The sequence below is a fragment of the Sebastes fasciatus genome, chromosome 5 (assembly GCF_043250625.1).
Source record: "Sebastes fasciatus isolate fSebFas1 chromosome 5, fSebFas1.pri, whole genome shotgun sequence".
In the NCBI taxonomy this organism is placed as follows: Eukaryota; Metazoa; Chordata; class Actinopteri; order Perciformes; family Sebastidae; genus Sebastes; species Sebastes fasciatus.
In genome coordinates this window covers 16,722,340-16,742,280 of record NC_133799.1, presented here as the reverse complement: position 1 = coordinate 16,742,280, position 19,941 = coordinate 16,722,340, and the positions used below count along the sequence as shown (strand labels likewise).

The following is a 19,941-nucleotide window of genomic DNA, read 5'->3' as shown; positions in this document are numbered from 1 at the left end:
GGCCAAAAATTTCAGAAACATGGTGCAAAAAAACCCATTAAATCCTGATGATGGAAATCCATCATAATATACAGCGAGCAGGAAGCAGGTGGGTTAATCAAGAAAAGCCATGAATAAGGATTTCTCAGTGACTGATTGGTGCTGCAGCTATTTACTTTTTAAATTAAACCATCCATTAGTCCATATATCTATCTGGCTCAAAATTAGAGTGACTGAAAAGGGCGTTAATAATCAAACTGGCAGCCAGACAGATCAATACTGTCAACAGGCAGCTGTAAATTTCTCACAGAGGTGTGTGAGGGGTCTGCTAGTCATAACCAGGAGGCTGGTAGGCTGGTGGATATTCAGATTACCAAAACTGTCCCAGCAGCTGCAGATTGGGTATTCTTGATTTTATCACTCCACATCATTACCTAATGGCTTCTTAAGTGGCAGCTGCTCTGATCTGCAAAACATACTGTGCAGAAGAGCTCCACTGAAGCAGCAGTGAATCACTAAGACTGTGGATTATGAATGGCCTCTGGCGGGCCAAACAACGCTAATCTAACGCACGCAGGATAAAATCAAACTTTGGCTTGCGATGAATAAGATGGAGGAATGATTCATCAGTTCTCTGTGTGCTTGCAGTCTCAGCCGCTGCTTCTCTTTATCAATGATTCAGCATGCAGGGGGCGTTCAAGTGTGCCAAATTAAACCTAAAAAGAGCTTTACATATGTGAGGTGTCACTTTCTCGTTCTCATTGAACCTCTGCATGAATAATTCTCAAAAAAATCGATTTCAATTATTCCATATTTCTCCTGTGAATCCCTGCAGTTAGATTTTGATGCCTCTATCTTTAATCTACTCATTAATTTTAAATGGCATCATGATAATAAACAAATGATTACTTCACAAAGGCTAAAACACCATCCATTTGTCTCATGAATGCATGCATGAGCCTGTCTGTGTGCGGTAAGCAGTTCCCAGCAGCTCCACTAGGGGTCACAGACAGGACGCTGAAGTCTGCTATGTTGGATATTGATGACGACTCAGTTTGCTTACCCAGCATCCTTCTCCCCATTTGTCAGAACTACTACCCTCCTGGAGGAACATAAGTCATGCAGCTGGGGGGGGGGGGGGATGGATGTGATGAATATCTCGCACACACACTTCAGGCGTGTCTCTGGCTTGTTTCCCTGCATATTAGTCTCCAACAAAAGCTAATGTGTGGATCTTGATGCTGGCCACATACTCCACAACCCACCACCGAATTGTAATCTAAAAAAAAAGGTTATTTTGATCAAGCCAAGGCCCCCTGCTAAGCCCATTTAGCTTGAAAGCGTCGATGGCTGAAAGAAATCCTGTTGCACTACAAAGGTATTATTTGCTCCAATAAGCTAACAGCACTGAACTCTCAGAGCACAGCAAATCATCTTTGATATTTAAATCTGAAGCTTTGAATAAACGGATGGGAGGGAATTTCGAGGTCTATGACGGGGTGCACATTCATCCTCCTCAGCGTGTCAGGACTTTAATGTCAAAAGAGGCACATGACAGCTTAGCTAGTTTCAGCAAGTAAACACACCATACACACACACAGCTATGAAAGTACAGTAAGTATTAAAGTTTTGTTCTAAAATGGTGAAATCAGCCTGAACACAGCTCATAGGCATAACAGAAAGAAGCATGGAGGTCTGTTATCACATTTCAGTGGATGTTTTCAATCTAAATCCTGAAATAAAGGTATTAAGGATAAAGCAGAAGCAATGACATTTTAAAGGTGCAATGTGTAACATTTCGGGGGATCTATAAGCAGAAATGGAATATAATATTAATAACTATGTTTTCATTAGTGTATAATCACCTGAAACTAAGAATCCTTTTTTTGATAGCTTAAAATGAGCCCTTCATATCTACATGAGGAGCAGGTCATCTTCATGTTGCTCCGCCATGTTTCTACAGTAGCCCAGAACGGACAAACCAAACACTGGCTCTAGTGAGAGCATTTCCCGTTTTTACGTTACCCACCATAACCGTTGTTCTCCGACATGCTTGTGTAACGTGAGCTGCAGAGTGCAGAACCGTGGTACCACCAGCCACCGTCTGACTTCCGTTGCTCGTAAAGTTGTGTTATTATGGTAAGGATGGCCGCTGAGCGAGGCGAACGGCGTTACCACAAGAGCTGGACGATTTAAAAAAAATATCTAATTGTGATTTTTTTGACTGACATGCAATTGGGATATGATCTTACATGATTATTCTCATTTTCATTGAAAAAAAATATCAAATTGATTATGGTGAGATTTTTGCAGGGATCTGTACCAAACAAAGATGTTTTCTTAAATAGTGTCAGCCAGGACATCTCTGTAGAACAACAATATATAATTTAAAATGGTATTTTGACACACATATTGCGATTGGAGTGAGTGGAGGGGTAGATACCACCAAATCCTACACACTGTATATATAATTATAATAACTTTACCAAAGAAGCAATTACATTTCAAGAATTTGCTTTTTTGCATTTTTTTTCCCCAGGAGAAATAAATGTTTCTGGAAGAAGTGATTTTATTGGATTTCTTATTTATAACTGGACATCTTGCAACCTGGCAAATCAACAGGAACATTCAAAACCCAAATGACATCCTTCATCTTGTTGGCTGATAGCCTATTCCTATTTTAAAAAGAGGGGTTAAAAGCTGTCACTTCTCCAGCCAAACGTCATTACATGGGGGTGTTTTATTTGTGTGTGTGTATGTACAGGTCGGCAGGTCACATTGCTTCCTGTGCTAAATGGTTTAATATCACAGGGCAGAGCGGTATAGGTCAACACAAAGTGCTGCTTTTTCTAGCAGAAGCTGTACAGCAAACCAGCTGCACAGAAAAATGTAGCCATCTCTACAGTGAATATAAATCTTTCTGCGGGTAAATCAAGTTAAAATAATTATCAAACATGAATTCATTTTTATTTTGACAGGGGCTGATAGAAGATGCTTCTAGGTGAATAAATATTAATTTCTCAATCAAGTGTTCAGATACTAACTTGGATCTAGCTTTATGTTCCTCAGGAAGCTTTCTGTTTTATTTTCCAGAATTACAGTTAAGACAGCTACACTTCTTAGAGCGCACTCACTCACTTAATTTTATGTAAAATGACACATAAAATTCCATCCAGCACAGAGCCTGAAACATTATTTCAAGATATTGCTTGAAGCAAGTGACTTATCAGCACATCTATGGTCTGATTAATTATTTAACAGATAATAAATGCCTTACGCCTGCAAACCGTATGCATTACGACTCCAACTCGGAGCTGCACAATGTGTGTATGTTTTTGGTGTGTGTGCCCATCTGAATTTGAAATAGTAAATGAGAGAGCGGGCGGCCGTCAGGTGGTGTTGAATGGGAGGTGTGGAGGCCATATTTCATAAAGGGGTCCCTCAGGAGACGTAGCTGGTGTCATAAAGCAGGGCATGAGCCCAGAGATGCATGGGAGTAACATTTAGGGCTGTAATACTGAATGAATGGGGAACAGGAAACGGGGGCATGCAGATGATCCTCTGTGTTGAGCCAAAATATAGGCCATGTGAGGGTGTTGAGCTCTAAACTAACATATCTTTACAATTCAATCATAAAATGGCATCATCGATCTGTTGGTCCATCACTTTGGCTTTGGTCCCATCTGAAATACAGTATATCAACATCTACAAGATGGTTTGCCAGAAAATTTTGTCCAGACATTCATGATTCCCAGATGACGAATTATAATAACTTTGATGATACCTTGACTCTAGTGTCATCGTGGGGTTTGTAGTATTGTGAGTGTAATGTCTCAACATCTATTGTCATAGAGACAGAGCGCAACGCATCATATGCTGAGCCCACCAGAGGGGAAAACAATCGGCGCCACAATATGCAAACAAAGGCTGAGAATGCGGACAGAGTGCCGATTGCTAGCTGAAAACATCAGATTATTTTAGCATACTATATCTACCAGGAGTGCTTATGTTGATAACGAAGATGATAATGGGACAAGTTCGCTGTTAGCAAGCTAATGTTAGCTATGTGTAAGCAAGCTTCTGTAGTTAGCTAAAGCCGCCCACACATGATCAAAGGTAAAAATCGCTCTGCGCTGGCTGTGCCATTGTTTTCCTATGGGGAGAGTGATGCCGCCCGAGTAGGTGGAAAGTGACCCTTGGCGTGGCGGACCACTCAAAGTTAATATTATTTCAACTTTGACCTTGGTTGCCGCTGACCTTTCAATGCGAAACCAATGAGAACAGCTGCAACTGTTGTTGCCTAGTGACACAAACAGTGAATGGCGATTCCTCGCGCTCTTTGTGGTTACATATTTCACCTGCTGCCTCTGCAAAGCTCTGTGCCCTGTCTCAATGTGAGTGAAGAGCAAATGTCTTATCATGTGAAAGCAGATTAAGGCACTTGCAAACATAATACTGCATAGCTTTCTGATTCATCCACATTCCACTATAACACAGGTGTCATACAGTCAAAATACTTTAGCTTAACTTACAGAAATATAATTTAGTTAGCCTGAAACTGACAATTGTACAAATTGCTTGCTGCACACATAGGCTTAGGTATTGTCAGGATCCCACAGTTTCTCCATTCTTCCTGCTGATGCCTCACTTTTGTCTTCTTAAAGGCTCCGATTTTTCGGTTCAGCAGATTATAAAAACTCATTTCTGGGTTCTTTACCCCGTTGGTAGTGCATCCCATGCTTTTAGGCATTTTTCTGTAGATTGCTAGCAGACGAAATTGAGGCACATTCACAGAATACATTGTCAATGTCAATGTTGGCATGCTGATGTTAGCATTTAGCTCAAAGCACCGCTGGCAATTCTGCCTTTATTGATAGTGACAACAGAGATTGATAGTTACATGGTGACAGAGAGAGGCAGGGATGACATGAAACAAAGATCACAACCAGAATAAAACCGGGGACATTGTGATAATATAATATGATAATAAAATGTATGGTCACTAAAGCCATTTTTAAACACTAATTAATTTCATCAATCTTTGCTGCAGCTTTATTCATCAAGACCAAAGAGAACAATGACTGTGCAATAATTGGAGCAATAAAATATAAATGATATTAATCATGGGCTTTATAGAACTTGTGAGGTCACTCGCTCACATAAAAGTTTCATACCACTTCCCTCTGTATCTGTCTTTCTTTGCTGCACTCCTAAACTCTTTCCTTCACTGTCTTCATTTTACACCCCAGGGCAACATTTAGTCAAACTCGGACACCATCATACTGACAGATCACACAACTTGGTAGCTCATGATCTCTCTCCATCTCTGTGATGGTCACCAGCCGTGTCAGTTTGCAGTTTTGCCATCCAAACACATTAAAACAGACAGAGAGAGAGAGAGAGAGAGAGAGAGAGAGCAAAGAAAGAAACGAGGGTGGGTGGAGGGTGAGTGTGAGACTGAACACAGCAGTATATCATTTTATCACTTAATGAGAAGCTCTCCACTCTAAACGCAGCAAAAACAAATACGTCCTTTTCACAAAACAAATATGCCAGCTTGAATTAAATGAAAACGTTATTACAGAGCGTGCGAGTGAACAAACGTTCCCCCCCCCCGACACACATTCTCTATCAATAACACCGCCGTCTCCATTCTGCAAATTGTTTGACAGACACATGGTTTTGTGGCACGGAAAATGGCTTTTCAGCGTGTCATCATTAATAATTCACTTATGACAAACAGCTCTGACATTTACACTGCGTTGGGTGTCTGTCTGACACTGACAGGGAGACAATAATGAAGGAGAAGGAGACAGATACAAGGAGAGACAGAATCTCCTCTCAGTTGCATACTGATGAAATTAGAAAGGGTCAGGCGGCAGGTCTAATAAAGTGTCAAACCTTCAGTAGTAAAACATTGATGGAGGGAACAAAGCTGCTTAAGATGACCTTTTAAAAACCACCTCAAACTGATCTTAAAGCAGCAGTGGGTAGAAATGGAGCAAATCTGATAAAAAAAAAGTTGTTTTTATAAAACGGTCACTATATCCTGACAGTAGCGCATGGTACCGGTAATCTGAGAAAAATAATGTGCCTCTGTGTCCTCCGGTGTCCTCCGAACCTCCTAATGGCATCTGCAAGATTTCACAGACCAGAGGAAAACAACCAATCAGAGCCGAGCTGGAGCCTGCCGTCTCTGAGCAGCTGTCAATCACTCACAAACTCCGATCAAACGGTCAAACTAGGCAGCGCTGATCAAATATGAATCAATATTCTGTTACTGTAATGCCTATTTCTCGCCTCAAATGTTTTCAGAAACATCTTGTAGTGTACTGTTTAGCTGTAAAATGAGAAAGTTTGTGACCCGGCAGCCATGTTGAGATCAGTTGAGGAAATACCAAGCACCGCCCACCAGCCGGAGCACAGCCAATAGGAACGCTCTCTCTCTGAAATGACATGTGATTGGTCAAAGTCTCCCGTCACGTGCTAGATTTTTTAATGCCTGAAAACTGAACCATGAGGAGGTGCAGAAGTCTAGTTATCTCTCAGAGCACTTGAATTACAATATGCTGAAAGGTTACTATTTAATTTTTTCCCAATGAGGCCAAAAACATTCTGCCTACTGCAGGTTTAAGTGAGTATCTGTAGCTCTAACCTAAGAGGGCACTCAAGCCCTTTGAGCAAATCTTGTGAAATTGGTATGAATTAACAGGTTTTCATTACATTTAGATTGCCTTGCTGTGTCCAATTATGTCTCTGTTTGAAACATCAATCACACACTCCCTCAGTTTTCCAGAGAATGTGCGAATGAGCCGATGGCAGACTTGCCGGCTGATTTAACGACGGACTTTGTAAATCCCTGAGTCTTCCCTCCTGAATATCCGTCTGACTCGCAGCTCTATAGGTTTGACAATAAACCAAAGTGTGAGGCCCTCCAAGGGCAGCAGAGTGCAGATGCTCTTTCAGAACTAACGCTTTGTGGGCAGACAAACACTCAGAGAAGCAGACAGATTGAAACCAGAGGTGGTGTCACTGTTTCCCTGACGAGATTATTGCTTCTCCACTCTCTTGAGCAGGGTCACAAAACACAGAGTTTTATCAACAATAGACAGATATGAAAGCAACAAATTGCACGGATTAAATTCTGCAGAACTTTTCGTTCTTCAAATGTTATTTTAAAGATAATAACAACTCTGACAGAGGATGAGGACACAAAGTTATAGATTTTCTATAACAATCAAGTCTGTATTGGCTTCAAGACAAAAAGAAAAGAAAGAAAAATTTGGAAAGAAATGTGTCTTTATTCTGAGGATTATCAACATGGTTTGAATACACCTTTGATCATTTACAAACTTGCTGGAAACATGTAACACTAATGCGTATTCGGCACTGTACAGATATTTAGTCAAATCAATGTTCGGGCTGAACATGAGCAAGTATCTCACCAGGTTGATAACAAAATTATCTCCAGTGTTTTCATGAAATGATGAATCTTTCTAACAAGAGTCTGCAGCTACAGTAGGTAGCGGCTCTGTGAGGCTGTACTTAAACAAAGTGGTGCTGTTAGAATCTCTGCTGGGCATCTACAAGTGGAAATTCTTGGAAATTAGAAGCCAATAGCTTAGCATGTTAGCATGCTGGCATTTGTTAATTCACACTAAACACAAGGTACAACTGAAACTGATGGGAATGTCAGTTCTGCAAGTATTTGGTGATAAACCAAAGTATTGACTTGGACAAATTAAAATACCTGATGATGGCACTAGAGGAAAAAGGAAGGGATCGCTATAAGTGATTATAATTCATTCTGAGGAGGACATGAATGTCTGTATAATATTTCATGTTAATCCATCAATAACCAATAGTTGAGGTATTGTAGTCAACCGACATTGCTATTCCTGGAGTCATGCCGCTCGCAAGTCATTTGGTTTATGGCCCCGCTATGCTTCATGCAGACTTCAACTAAAACAAGAACCCTGAACCGTGTTCTTTGTACCGGTGGAAAAATAATGAGGCTTGTGCTCGGTGTCCAAAGAATGAAAACACTGACGCTGTTGTAAACAGGCAATTTTCCAACTGCAGCTGTGAGCATGAAGTCAACAAATGAAGACACTTTATGGATGGCCGGCGGCATGGCCAGCATGCTCCAATCAGGTTGTGATCAGAAGAAATGAGGATCACACACTGTGTCCGAGTCTGTAAACACACCCCTGCCGAGAATAGAGCCAACACGGACGGGACGCACAGCCGGCACCGATAACCACTGATAACACAATGCACATACAAACACAAACACACACACACACACACACACACACACACACACACACACACAGTGCCTACAGCAATGATGATGTGCTGCTGTCTTCATCTTCCATCTGTAACCACTGAGGCCTGCAGCTTTTGCAGAATACATCACCTGTGAAGTATCACATGAATCGTCGATTTGACATCCCTCAATATGTCTTCACTGTGCAGATCTTTATATATGTGCATGAGTGTGTTGCTGGTCAGCACTCAGCATAGCAGCCAAGGAACACATTGACAGTATGTCAGGCTATGAAAAAATCTGAAATTCATGTGATGGGTGTTAGCGCAAAGTAATCAGTTTGGGGACAAATGTGAACGTATGAATGATTCAACTCAAAACAGTGGTGTCACATTTTCTCTGAAAAAAACCCCCAGCTTTGATGTGAAGCAGACGATTCAGAGCAGATATGATGGAGTAGTTTGTGGTCTAACTGGTAGGAATCAGTAGATTTTGCCCTGCAGGTCAAGACAATTTAGTTTGGTTGTTTTGAAGTGGGATTGTGTGAGGTACTTATCCATAGTCAGTGTATTACCTACAGTAGATGACCGTCGGCACACCCCCAGTGTGGAGAAGCAGACAAGATTTACCGCACGGAGGCAAAGCAATGTACTGCTTTGGACTGGGGCAGCAGAAACATTTATTTTAGGCACCTAAAAAAGTAATATCAGTTTAAGTGAACGCTATATTTAGAATATTTACACCACTTTACCTTGCAGTCAGTCAGCCCTTTTCTGACAGGGAACTGAAGCTGTTATCTCTTCTCTCGCCAAAGCTACCAGACTCCCTTGAAAAAAACTGTTATTTTACCTTGCAGAACACGGTTGTTGTTGGTCTACTGCTACCTCGATCGGTTAGTTTGTTTGTGTTATTGGTGAATCCAAACTAACCAAAGTCACACAATAACACAAACAAACTAACCAATCGAGGTAGCAGTAGACCAACAACAACCGTGTTCTGCAAGGGTAAAATTACTCTCTGGCGAGAGCATAGATGATGGCTTCAGTTCCCCGTCAGAAAGGGCTGTCTGACAGCAAGGTAAAGTGGTGAAAATATTCTAAATATAGCGTACACTTAAACTGATATTGATTTTTTTAAATGGGCCTTTTTTTAGGTAGCCAAAATACGTTTTGCTGCCGGCCCCGTCCACACAGCAGTACATTGCTTTGCTTCCGTGCGGTAACTCCTGTCTGCTTCTCCAAGCTGGGGGCGTGTCAACCATCATCTACTGTAGGTAATACACCGACTATGCAAAAGTACCTCATACAACCCCACTTCAAAACACCCAAACTATCCCTTTAAATGGATGCAATGGGTCAATCAAATGCAATGATAATGGTTTCTTTAGAAAATGTTGTAATGATGGTCCCCTAGCTGGTTCCACCTCAAATCTCATAAAGATAAACAAGTTTCTAATGAAACACAATGCATTTTTTCCTTTTGGTCTCAATTTCTACGTTGTCAAAGTACATTGGAAAATAAAATCTGTAATAGTATAAATCTGTATAAATAAAATGCTTTAGTAATTACTGTCCAATTGAATCGTCCAGAGACTGTGGAGAGCCGCTATTGTATAATCATTGCACCCACCTCAGTCTCATTCATCCTGCATCCGTTTACTGTAAATGTCTGCCGGCAGTGCTGAGGAGTGTGTAAGAGCCCTCAGACAGAGGAGTTATTCAGTGTAAAAGATGACAAACACATAAATGTAGGTGTGACGTTGGACCCAGAAGAATGGAAATCAAAGAAAATCAATTCAAGACTCCACATTACGTCTACTTCCAGTAATCCACATGCCACAAAATGACTACTAGTTGTTCCCAGTCAGAATACATTATAAAATCATCCTGGGGTACAGTCTCATTCACAGTGCTGTCACTTGGAAACCGGCTTTGTGCTCAGGCTAGATAGTGTTGCCGCTCTTTCAGAAGTCTGCTCTGGCTCAATTTCCAAGTTCAGTTTAATGAGTCATGGATTTAGCATATGCTGCCATTAGTTTAACAACTTTAACTGCCTTGAAACTCTGGCTTGCATCATTTAAATTAGCCACTACTCCCACAGAGCCAGCAGCTCTTCTTTTACTGCTTCTCTCCTTACTTCTATGAGACCATTCTGGAAATGGGTCTTCTGTCCTGCAGGCTGGAGACCCTACTGATATTGAGGGTTTATCTGGGTTTATCTTGGGGTCTGAATAATTATGCAACAACACCAGGAATTGTAATCAGGCTGACCAGTTTTGTGTTGGAAAAATCTTTAAAATCTGGAGAACTTTGTTTTATATTCTATACCGATACCATGATCCCAAAGATTCCTAATTCTGGCTTGATTTTTTTTTGTGGACTTTCTCTAAAATAGTGCACAAAACATTACAAACATTTTGGCATAGTGTTGTCTCTTCCTCTCTATTCCCTCAGAAACACACACACAAAAACACACACAGCACCAAGGTCAAATAGAGACCAAAACATTTTTAGTGCTCTCCTCTATTTTGTGACCACCATCTACTCCTGATGCCGTTGAAATGCCAGATTGATTCAGTCTGATTACTGTCATTAGGGCCACAATAAGGCCAACTCTAAGTACTGTTATTTCATCAAGCACTTCCGATAGGATGTTTTTATCCAGACCGCCACGTGTCAAATGCTACAAATGTATTTACACACAGACTCACACACATGCAAATGCATCTGCAAGTACAGACACAAACATATTTCAACCCCCTGCCAAAAGCAGAACAAGAATTGGAGGCTTAATTGCTTAATTTACAAAGCAGTGTTTGCTGTTTCAACACGTCTTTCAGGTGGAGCTCTGTATCTGACATGCAAATCTTTCAGAAGATCCTCACTGGAGGCACAAACAAACAAGACTAAAGACAAAGTCAGAGGCTCATTAACATCCACAAAGGGTTCTGAAGGAAACAACACACTGATGGTTTTGTTGTTTTTCAAAACCAAACAGGGGGGCTAAAAATGTGCAGTCTGACACTACAGACCAAGTCATGGAAACGCCAGACTCAAATGGGTTCCTGCTCTAGGGAGTATGACTACACTCAGCAAAGGTTATGAGACTACAGAGTATATAAATCTATGCCTGCAGTGTTAAAATAGAACCAGCAATGTGAAAGGGTGCAAATTCACAATATCAAATGTCACTGATCACCCCTAAAAACCACCACTTCACACATTACTTCTATCTGGTCGGAGATACAGAACACTGAGATGGAGAAGAGCTCGCTTCAGCAGGATATTTGGTCCTTCTGCAGTAGCAGCCATGGACAATCTGCCTCACTGACACTGTTGTGAGCTGGGATAAAATGAGTGCATACATGAAGGTTTTGTTGACTACTTGTGTGTTATGTGATCTGTAAATCTAAATAAATTTAAATCTAAGTCAAGAAAGTTCATCCTCTGGGGAACACATAGATTGTATAAGAAGTAGACGTGGTCACCATGACGTCACCCATTGATTTGTGGACTGCCGTTTTGAAGCCTCAAGTTTTGCTTTTTGGTCATCGCTATCTTGTTTTTTTGGCAACCAGAAGTGACACGAGAGGGTGGAGCTAAGTAGGCTTGTCGTGGTAGTCGGTGTTATCTGTGTTACACGTTGGTCAGGCACATATCGATTACATTACGTACCCACCACCCCCCACCGCCGTCTAGCTTCTTTTTTTTACAGAAATAAAACTCATTTAGTTCATTTTGGCGTATCAGCGGCAATCAATAATAATATCAGAAAGTGAAAGAGTCTGCTCCATACGGAGTCGCAGCTCAGAGTAGCAGGTGTCATATTTCACAGGCCGAGAGATGGCAGAGGATTTGGTGTCAAAGCGAAAAGCAAACGCATGTTTTTGGCAATATTTCAGATTTAAACCCAATGCTATAAGGGAACCACAATGTTAACGCCAGGTGGAAACCTGCGGCTCTGCAGCGAAAGCTGGACCGGAGAGGCCAGACACACAGCCATCCAACAGTAAAGATCAAAGTATGCGCGCTACGCATATTGACGTCATCTTTTCTTGTTAAATGTCCGGTGTAATCGGTAACACCGGTGTTGTCAAAAGTGTATTAACCGGTGGGAAAATTTCTTCAACATCACATCCCTAGAGCTGGCTATTTTTATGTGACCAAAAAGGTTACAATTAACTTTCATGAACTGAAAACACACTGTGAAAGGGTTAAAGTTGTGAGACCAAAACATGGACAATACTCAGACCGGACAACACCGTGGTAGCGACCTGTCAATCACAAGTTTGCCACGCCCTAAAGCATACCCTGCTTTTTCATCTATTTTACTCTAAATGGGACCATAATTTACTAAATGAACATTGATCATTTTGTATTGAAGAAGACTTGAAACTTGAGTTTTCTAGATACTTTGTCATGAATACAACAATACAAATTGATGGTGGCACTATATGACAGGTCATGAGGTCACTATAATTTTAGAAGTAGTTCACTGGGGACTATGAGCATTCATCCAAAACTAAATGGCAATCTGACCAACAGTTGAGATATCTTGCTACAGGCTAAAGTGAAGCAAGGACAAACAGAGTGATGGACTGAATAATATTGAGCTCTGCTAATAGCTGGAAAAAACTCACTCACACAAGCTTTCTTTTTCATAACATAGTGCTCTGCCTTGGTTTGAACACAGACTAATTTCCTTTGAAAAACAAAAGCAGGTGCACACTTTGGCTCAGGTGCAACATCTCATTTTCCATCCTCCTGTCAGGCGGCTGTGGGTTTGTTGCTAAGTGGCCCTGAGAGGTGGATGTTCATGGTCGTAACATATCCTGACTCACTCTGGTCATTGTCCTCTCAGCAGATGAAGAGTAGATCTGTCATGTTCGTATTGTAATAATTATATCAGGCAGGGGAGAGAATAGTTATCCGGTCCATGACCGAGCATCTCTACAGGCCTGGTGATCCAGTTATCAACCACATCAATAACCACTGTCACATGGGCTTAAATATCAAATGCAAATGAAAGCAGGAAGGGTTCTCATTCAGCAAATTACTCCTCTTACTTCAATTTATGTTCCCTCCTCATCTCTTCCCCTGTGTTCATTGTATTTCATCATCCATCTCCTCTCAACCTCCCATCTATCCTCCCACTTTCTCTCTGCCGTCACGCTCCCCAAGCCGCTGTCTCTTTAGCTATAGACATAACTCAGTATGGGATGTGGCATCCTGTACCTGTGGTGAGGCAGGAGGGGGGGCACAGAGGGTGCCAACGCCACAAGAGGTGAAGCCCCAGCTTCAGCAGGGAAACAGAGGGGGGCGTCACCGCTATAATCAGCGAGAAGATCCACCGCGCTGCAGGGCAGGAAACCAGTAAATACACACACACAGGCACTTTAACATTCACACACACACACACACACACACACATGCATGTGCCATGAGCCTGTGACTGAACATACAGTAAACACACACACGTAATACACACAAAGATACAGTATGCTGATAATGAGACAGCCACGCTTATACTTTCCGCAAGGATTGCCGCACAGATATGAGCTGACGTGGAATCATGATGAGGAAACGCTCTGATCTTTTATACTCTGTGTAGGTTTCTCCTTCCGACAAACCGACATTCTCAAAACTACTCAAAGGGCGAAGGGCCGTGTCTGATGGTGTGATGTCATTTTGGCCATGTGGACACTCGCAGAAGCGCCAAGCATCACACTTATAGCATTCATTTAGATCGAGACAATATTTTCTCCACTCCACAGAAGGATGCACACCTAAAGCAAAAGTTTGGGTCACATTTAAATGAATAGTTCTGACATTTTAGGAAATGCGATTTTTTGCTTTCCGCACAGTAAATATTATATCTTGTTTGTTTAATTCACACTAAAATCTAAGTGTACAAATTACTGTGATGGAATATTTGATACACAAGTTAACTTAAAGGAAGGAAGAGGTCCCAGAGCTGATGATGTCTTACAGAGAAGGTTTATTGAAGCTTGATCAAGGAACAATTGTCAGGTCTCCACCATTGAGGTGCTCTCTGCGTGAAGGCCTCACAACTCTGCCCTTCCTCCCTGGTGCTCAGTGTCTTACCCTTATCATGTTTTGACTCACTCCGTTCCTCTGGCATCTCTGACCCTGGTTGCCCCAGCGACTGGCTCTACGGTCCCCACTACAGACACAGCTGTACAGATAAGGGTGGCTCCTCTAGACAGGACTCCAACCCAGTAATGTCAACAGAGGGACACTCTGACAAACACTCTGACCTTTCTACCAATAAGAGAGGAATTAATGGAAAATTCCATCACAATTACAAATTGCTGCTTTATGGGGGGTTATGTGACCCTCTATTTCTTGGCTTGGAGCAGCAACTTCCTGGAATATCGCAGGATGTTTGGCAACGGCTCGCAGCCGAGAAATAGACCCCCTGTAAAATAGCAAAATATAGCTTATTCCCCAAAAATGTCAAACTATTCTTTAAAACCTGCACTCATACCAGGGTTTGAAATTAGCACCCGCCACCTGCCAAATGCGGGTAAATTGTTAGCCGTGGCGGGTAAAATCGTCAGGCCATCCACTACTTTGGCAGGAAGGGAAAACGCTAGGTATAGGAATAGAAAATCTTTTCCTATTGAAAACCAGTTCCTAGTTGACCAATTTCTCTGCATCTAATGCCTCCTCTATCGATTCCTCTGTATTGATGCTTTCCGACAGTCACGCATACACAATGATGCAATGGCATATGCAGGCTGTATCATGTTTCAGTTTGTTTGGGACCGGAGCCATGGTGGAGAGAAAGCAGAGCTTCTAATGTTAACAGAGGTGATAACATGCATGGTGCGTTCAAGCTCTGTTCAGTAAAAATGACTACTGTGTGAAGGCAATTTCTAACATTATCATGATGTGTTCAAATGTAAACTCGTATAATTACATTTTTGGAGAGAAACTTCAATAAATCCAGTAGTTTGAAGGAGATGTTTACACAGCAATATAAACTAGATATTAGAGAGGGATTTATTATGACATGATTAACTTCCTAACACTAGCTTTAACAGCTTATAATACATAATTAAAACTAATTCTATTTTTAACTAACTGATGCCAAGATTTTTTTTTAATCAAAGCAAATATCTAAATAAAAACAAATACAATAATTTATTTCCTAATCATTTGAATTGTGTTTTTATGCAAATAACCACTATAGATGACAATAACAGCAAGTACAGTGCAGTACTGTGTAGAGAACCCTCCACCGCCGTTAAATAGGACTCCCCGGAAGCTACAGTGTGATTCAAACACTCTAATTTACCATGCATATAATGTTTTTTTTATGTAAAATATATAAAACATTGAATTACATCAGATTTAGAATGTTATTCCTTCATTTAACACATAGATTTCAAAAGTGGCAGCTAAAATTTCTGAGTGACAGAAAAAAATACTTTCCTGCCACAGTGGCAGGAAGTGAAAAAAGTTAATTTCAGACCCTGACTCATACCCACAGTGCTGTGTGAACGTACACAGACCCATGGATTGAATATTTCTCACCATCTTTATAACTGTAACTCCTGTCAACACACACCATATTTCTCTGTGTGTTTGACATAAATAATGAGAAAACGTGTGAAAATGTTTTTGTATTTCTTGCATCTTCTTTTCTAACTGTACCTTAAAGAGAGAACTCTGAAGGCAGGTGGGAACACTCGTTTTGAACGTTCTCTTACTGAGACTTTTTCTATATTCTTAATTAATTGATGTTAGATGTTGTCCATATCACCCATCCTAGCTGACACCTGGCTGAATTCATTGGACTACACAAATAAAGTGTGGCTGAAACAAACCTGAACATTATATCCATTTCAGTTGCATCATTGTAGGTTTTGATTCCAGCCACCAATTGAATTTTGAATATTGTCACAATGATGTTAAATATAATGAAATTGTACCAAACCACAGCAACAACATAGTGATGTTTGTCTCATAAAAAGCAGATGTTATCATATTCACAAATGTTGAAGACATTATTGTATGCAGCTGTGTTTTCTACATGACTATATTTAGGATAAAGCTCAGAATAATTTAACAGGTAAGAGAGAGAGAGAGCCAGGCTTCTGTATGTATATCAGCATCATACTCACTCCCACTCCTTGCGTCGTGCCTGTGGTGTGCTGTGTATCTTATGAGCCAGGTGGGCCTTGACAATGTCCCTCTGCTCGATCAGGCCTCCCCGACGTCTCTTCATCATATTGGGACTGACCGCCAAATCTCCATCCACCCCCAGCATTCCCCCTCCAACTTCAAAGGTCGAGGCCACATCGAGAGAGAGGCCGAGACGGTTTGGATGTTGCGGGGGAGTGTGGCCAGACATGTGTGGGACGTAGAGGGTGTCATAGCTGGTTGAGAGACTTGGGGGCTCCAGGAGGGAGTGGGACTCGGACAACAGGCTGGATCCTCCGGCCAGTCCTGCACGATGCTTCTGCCAGTTCTCACAGTCCGATGGGGACGAGTGAAGGATGTGGTGCCTCGGGGTGCTGCTACCACACATTGCCCCCATGCCCAGAACAACCCCCGGGGACTCCGGCCCCAACGGGGCTCTAGGTAGCCCCAAAGCATTGTGGTCCCCTGTCAGAGACTGAGAGCTGACCGAACAGGAGTCCAGTTCCAGCATAATGGGAAGGCTGCCCGGGATCTCAGCATAGTGCTGCAGGTAGGAAAGGGAGTAGAGAGGAAATGGAATACAGGGAGAGAAAAAGTGAGACACATAATAATATCAATAATGTACACACCTTAATGACATCAAAGATTCACAAAACAGTTTGTCTGGATCTTTTCAACTCAATCTCACGGGAAGGCGTATAAATAGCACGTCATGAGGACAAATTTTAAGCTTTTCACGTGTCATTTGTACACCATGGCATGCAACCATACCATGGTATTGTCCCCAGTTAGGTTTAGGCAACAAAACCCCTTAGTTAGGTTTAGGAAAAAAACATCATGGGTGGGCTTAAAATAAGTACCTGAACTAAGGAAAATACGTATGTAAACAACATAACAGAAGTACAGAAAACACGTCAGAGACGTAACTTACAAAAAAACAAAACACTGGTCTCATGGTTGAAAGTCCTGTGTTTGTTGGACCCATCCACCTCCCCTCCTTTTAAGTCACTAGCTCTGAGCATAGCATAGTTATGCAGATGCGTTTACATCGCAGTCAGTACAGACTATATGACGTACAAATGACATGCCAAAAGCAAAAATGGCATTCTTATTGCATGCTAAATGCCTTGCAAATTATCATGTCAAGAAATATCTTTTATTAGACAGGAGACAGTAGACAGGAAACTGTCAAGCTGAAGTCAGAAACCATCTCAAAAGTGAATGCAAAATGACCAAAAGTGATTTTTCAGATTTTTCAGAAGTTCATATTCATCTGGGCCTCTTTCCATTATATGCACAACCTCATGCAATCATGCAAAATGGCCCATTGCAATTCTGACTTGTATTTTACTGCTGTTAAAACCTGATTTTCTGTTTCCATCTGACCGAAACATAAACAACTGTACAGCTTTTAGTTTGTGAACAGATACAGTAGCTTTTCACTACACTCCTTGTGCAGACATAATATAGCAACATCATTCCCATTTACAGGTGCAGACACTCAGCCAGCTTGTGCTTGGGTGTTGGATTATAGCTACATCAGTTAAAAGCCTGAAGAGATCCAGCTTCTGGGTAAATATGATTTGTTCAGCTAAGCAATTTGCCAATGGCCCAACAGCTCTCTGTCTTCAGTCAGTCTAAAATATTACCAGTACTCTGAGTACCTGAACCAATTAGATAAGCAGTAATGCAACCCTCAAAACAAATAATCTACTGCTAGTGCTGTGTTTAATGGTGCAATTACAGAGCAAGAAGAAAGAGAGGGAAAGTCATTTATCAACCCATCTTCTCCATTATCTACAGTAGGTGCTAAGCAAGACATGCAAACAATACATCTTATTGCCTGACATGCTGCAAAAGCCTCAGTGTTGCTGCTCCTACTCCTACTCTAGCTTTATGAAGCTAGAGACCTCACCATTTTAGTTAGCCGAATGATAGATTTATGGTTTTACGGTCCTTCGGAGAGAAATGGTTCTAAATAACTTGTGCGGTGAAGATATTGAGCCGTAAAAAGAGGATGTTGTGTAGTTACGGTTACAGAGCAGATAAAGGAAGAAAGCTATTGAACTGTCTTGAGCATCTGCTTAAAATCCATCAGACTGTTAAAGCACAATGAGAGCGCTTAATTACACTGCTGTCAATAAGTGGAAACACTGAATGAGAGACTAATGATCAGAGGCCCTCTTGAGTCGATGATGGTATCAGTTGTACAAGAAAGCTGTGAAAAAAAAAAACCTGCTTGATTTGCTAATATCTTGTGTGTACTGAAGAAGATAAAGCCCCAACACCAACAAATAACTAGAAGCTTTTGGGTGAGAAGCAGCAAAACAGAGGTTGATATGAGAGATTTTCTTCTTTGGACTTTTGTTTACCAGAACACAAATAAACCAATTTGATTTATTATTCATGAAGCAGAAAGTGACATAAATTTTAGGGGGGAAAACCAATAAAATGAATGAAAAAATGTTGTAAAAAAAAAAAAATCTGCAAATTAATCAGAAACATTAATCTTTTCCTGAGGCAAGGGAGACTGGCTCAGCTCATTAGAGCTGATAGAAATGGCCCAACTGGTGACCATACTGGTAGAAATGTTGTTCAGCTGAACTATGATTTACCAAGTCCCACATTAACATTATTACCATTATAGGCAATGTTTTGGCATCTTTTAACTCAGTGTTTTGGCTTTAAAGCTTGCAACATTGAGGAAAAAAAAAAAATCGGAGATTTCGAGAATAAAGTCATAATATAATGAGAAAAAAGTCAAAGGTTCATGAGAAAAAAAAGTTGTAATATTATGAGAATAAAGTCATAATATTACAAGAATAAAGTCACAAGTTTATGAGAAAAGAAATTGTAATATTATGAGAATAAAGTCATAAGTTTAAGAGAAAAAAGTCGTATTAAGAGAATAAAGTCAATATTATAATGTATTAATTTTACGAGTTATTTTCTCGTAAAGTTATGACTTTATTCTCGTAATATTAGGATTTTATTCTCGTAAAGTTATGATTTTATTCTCGTAATATTAGGATTTTATTCTCGTAAAGTTATGATTTTATTCTCGTAATATTAGGATTTTATTCTCGAAAGTTATGACTTTATTCTCGTAATATTACAATTTTATTCTCGAAAGTTATGACTTTATTCTCGTAATATTACAATTTTTTTCTCGTAAAGTTATGACATTATTCTCGTAATATTAGGATTTTATTCTCGAAAGTTATGACTTTATTCTCGTAATATTACAATTTTTTTCTCGTAAAGTTATGACATTATTCTCGTAATATTAGGATTTTATTCTCGAAAGTTATGACTTTATTCTCGTAATATTACAATTTTATTCACGTAAAGTTATGACTTTATTCTCGTAATATTATGACTTTTTAAAGTTATGGCTCTATTAAAATACATACATTATTTTTTACACTGAGTATTTGGAAAATAAACAAATAGTACATACTACAAATAGTGCAACTGTAACGGCATGTATTCTCTACATGAAAAAAAGACCGAAAATCAAAATAC

The 19,941-nt window shown here is 40.5% G+C and overlaps 1 protein-coding gene across 1 annotated transcript in view; it reads right to left on the bottom strand.

The window, feature by feature from the left end:
- The window catches only part of cacna1ea (calcium channel, voltage-dependent, R type, alpha 1E subunit a), a 126,214-nt gene that overhangs the window by 93,237 nt on the left and 13,036 nt on the right, over window positions 1-19,941 (bottom strand). Inside the window, exon 2 of the mRNA XM_074635359.1 lies at window positions 16,398-16,960. Within this exon, the coding sequence (XP_074491460.1) occupies window positions 16,398-16,927 (530 nt within the window). The 5' untranslated portion in view covers window positions 16,928-16,960. The remainder of the gene's footprint in view (window positions 1-16,397; window positions 16,961-19,941) is intronic.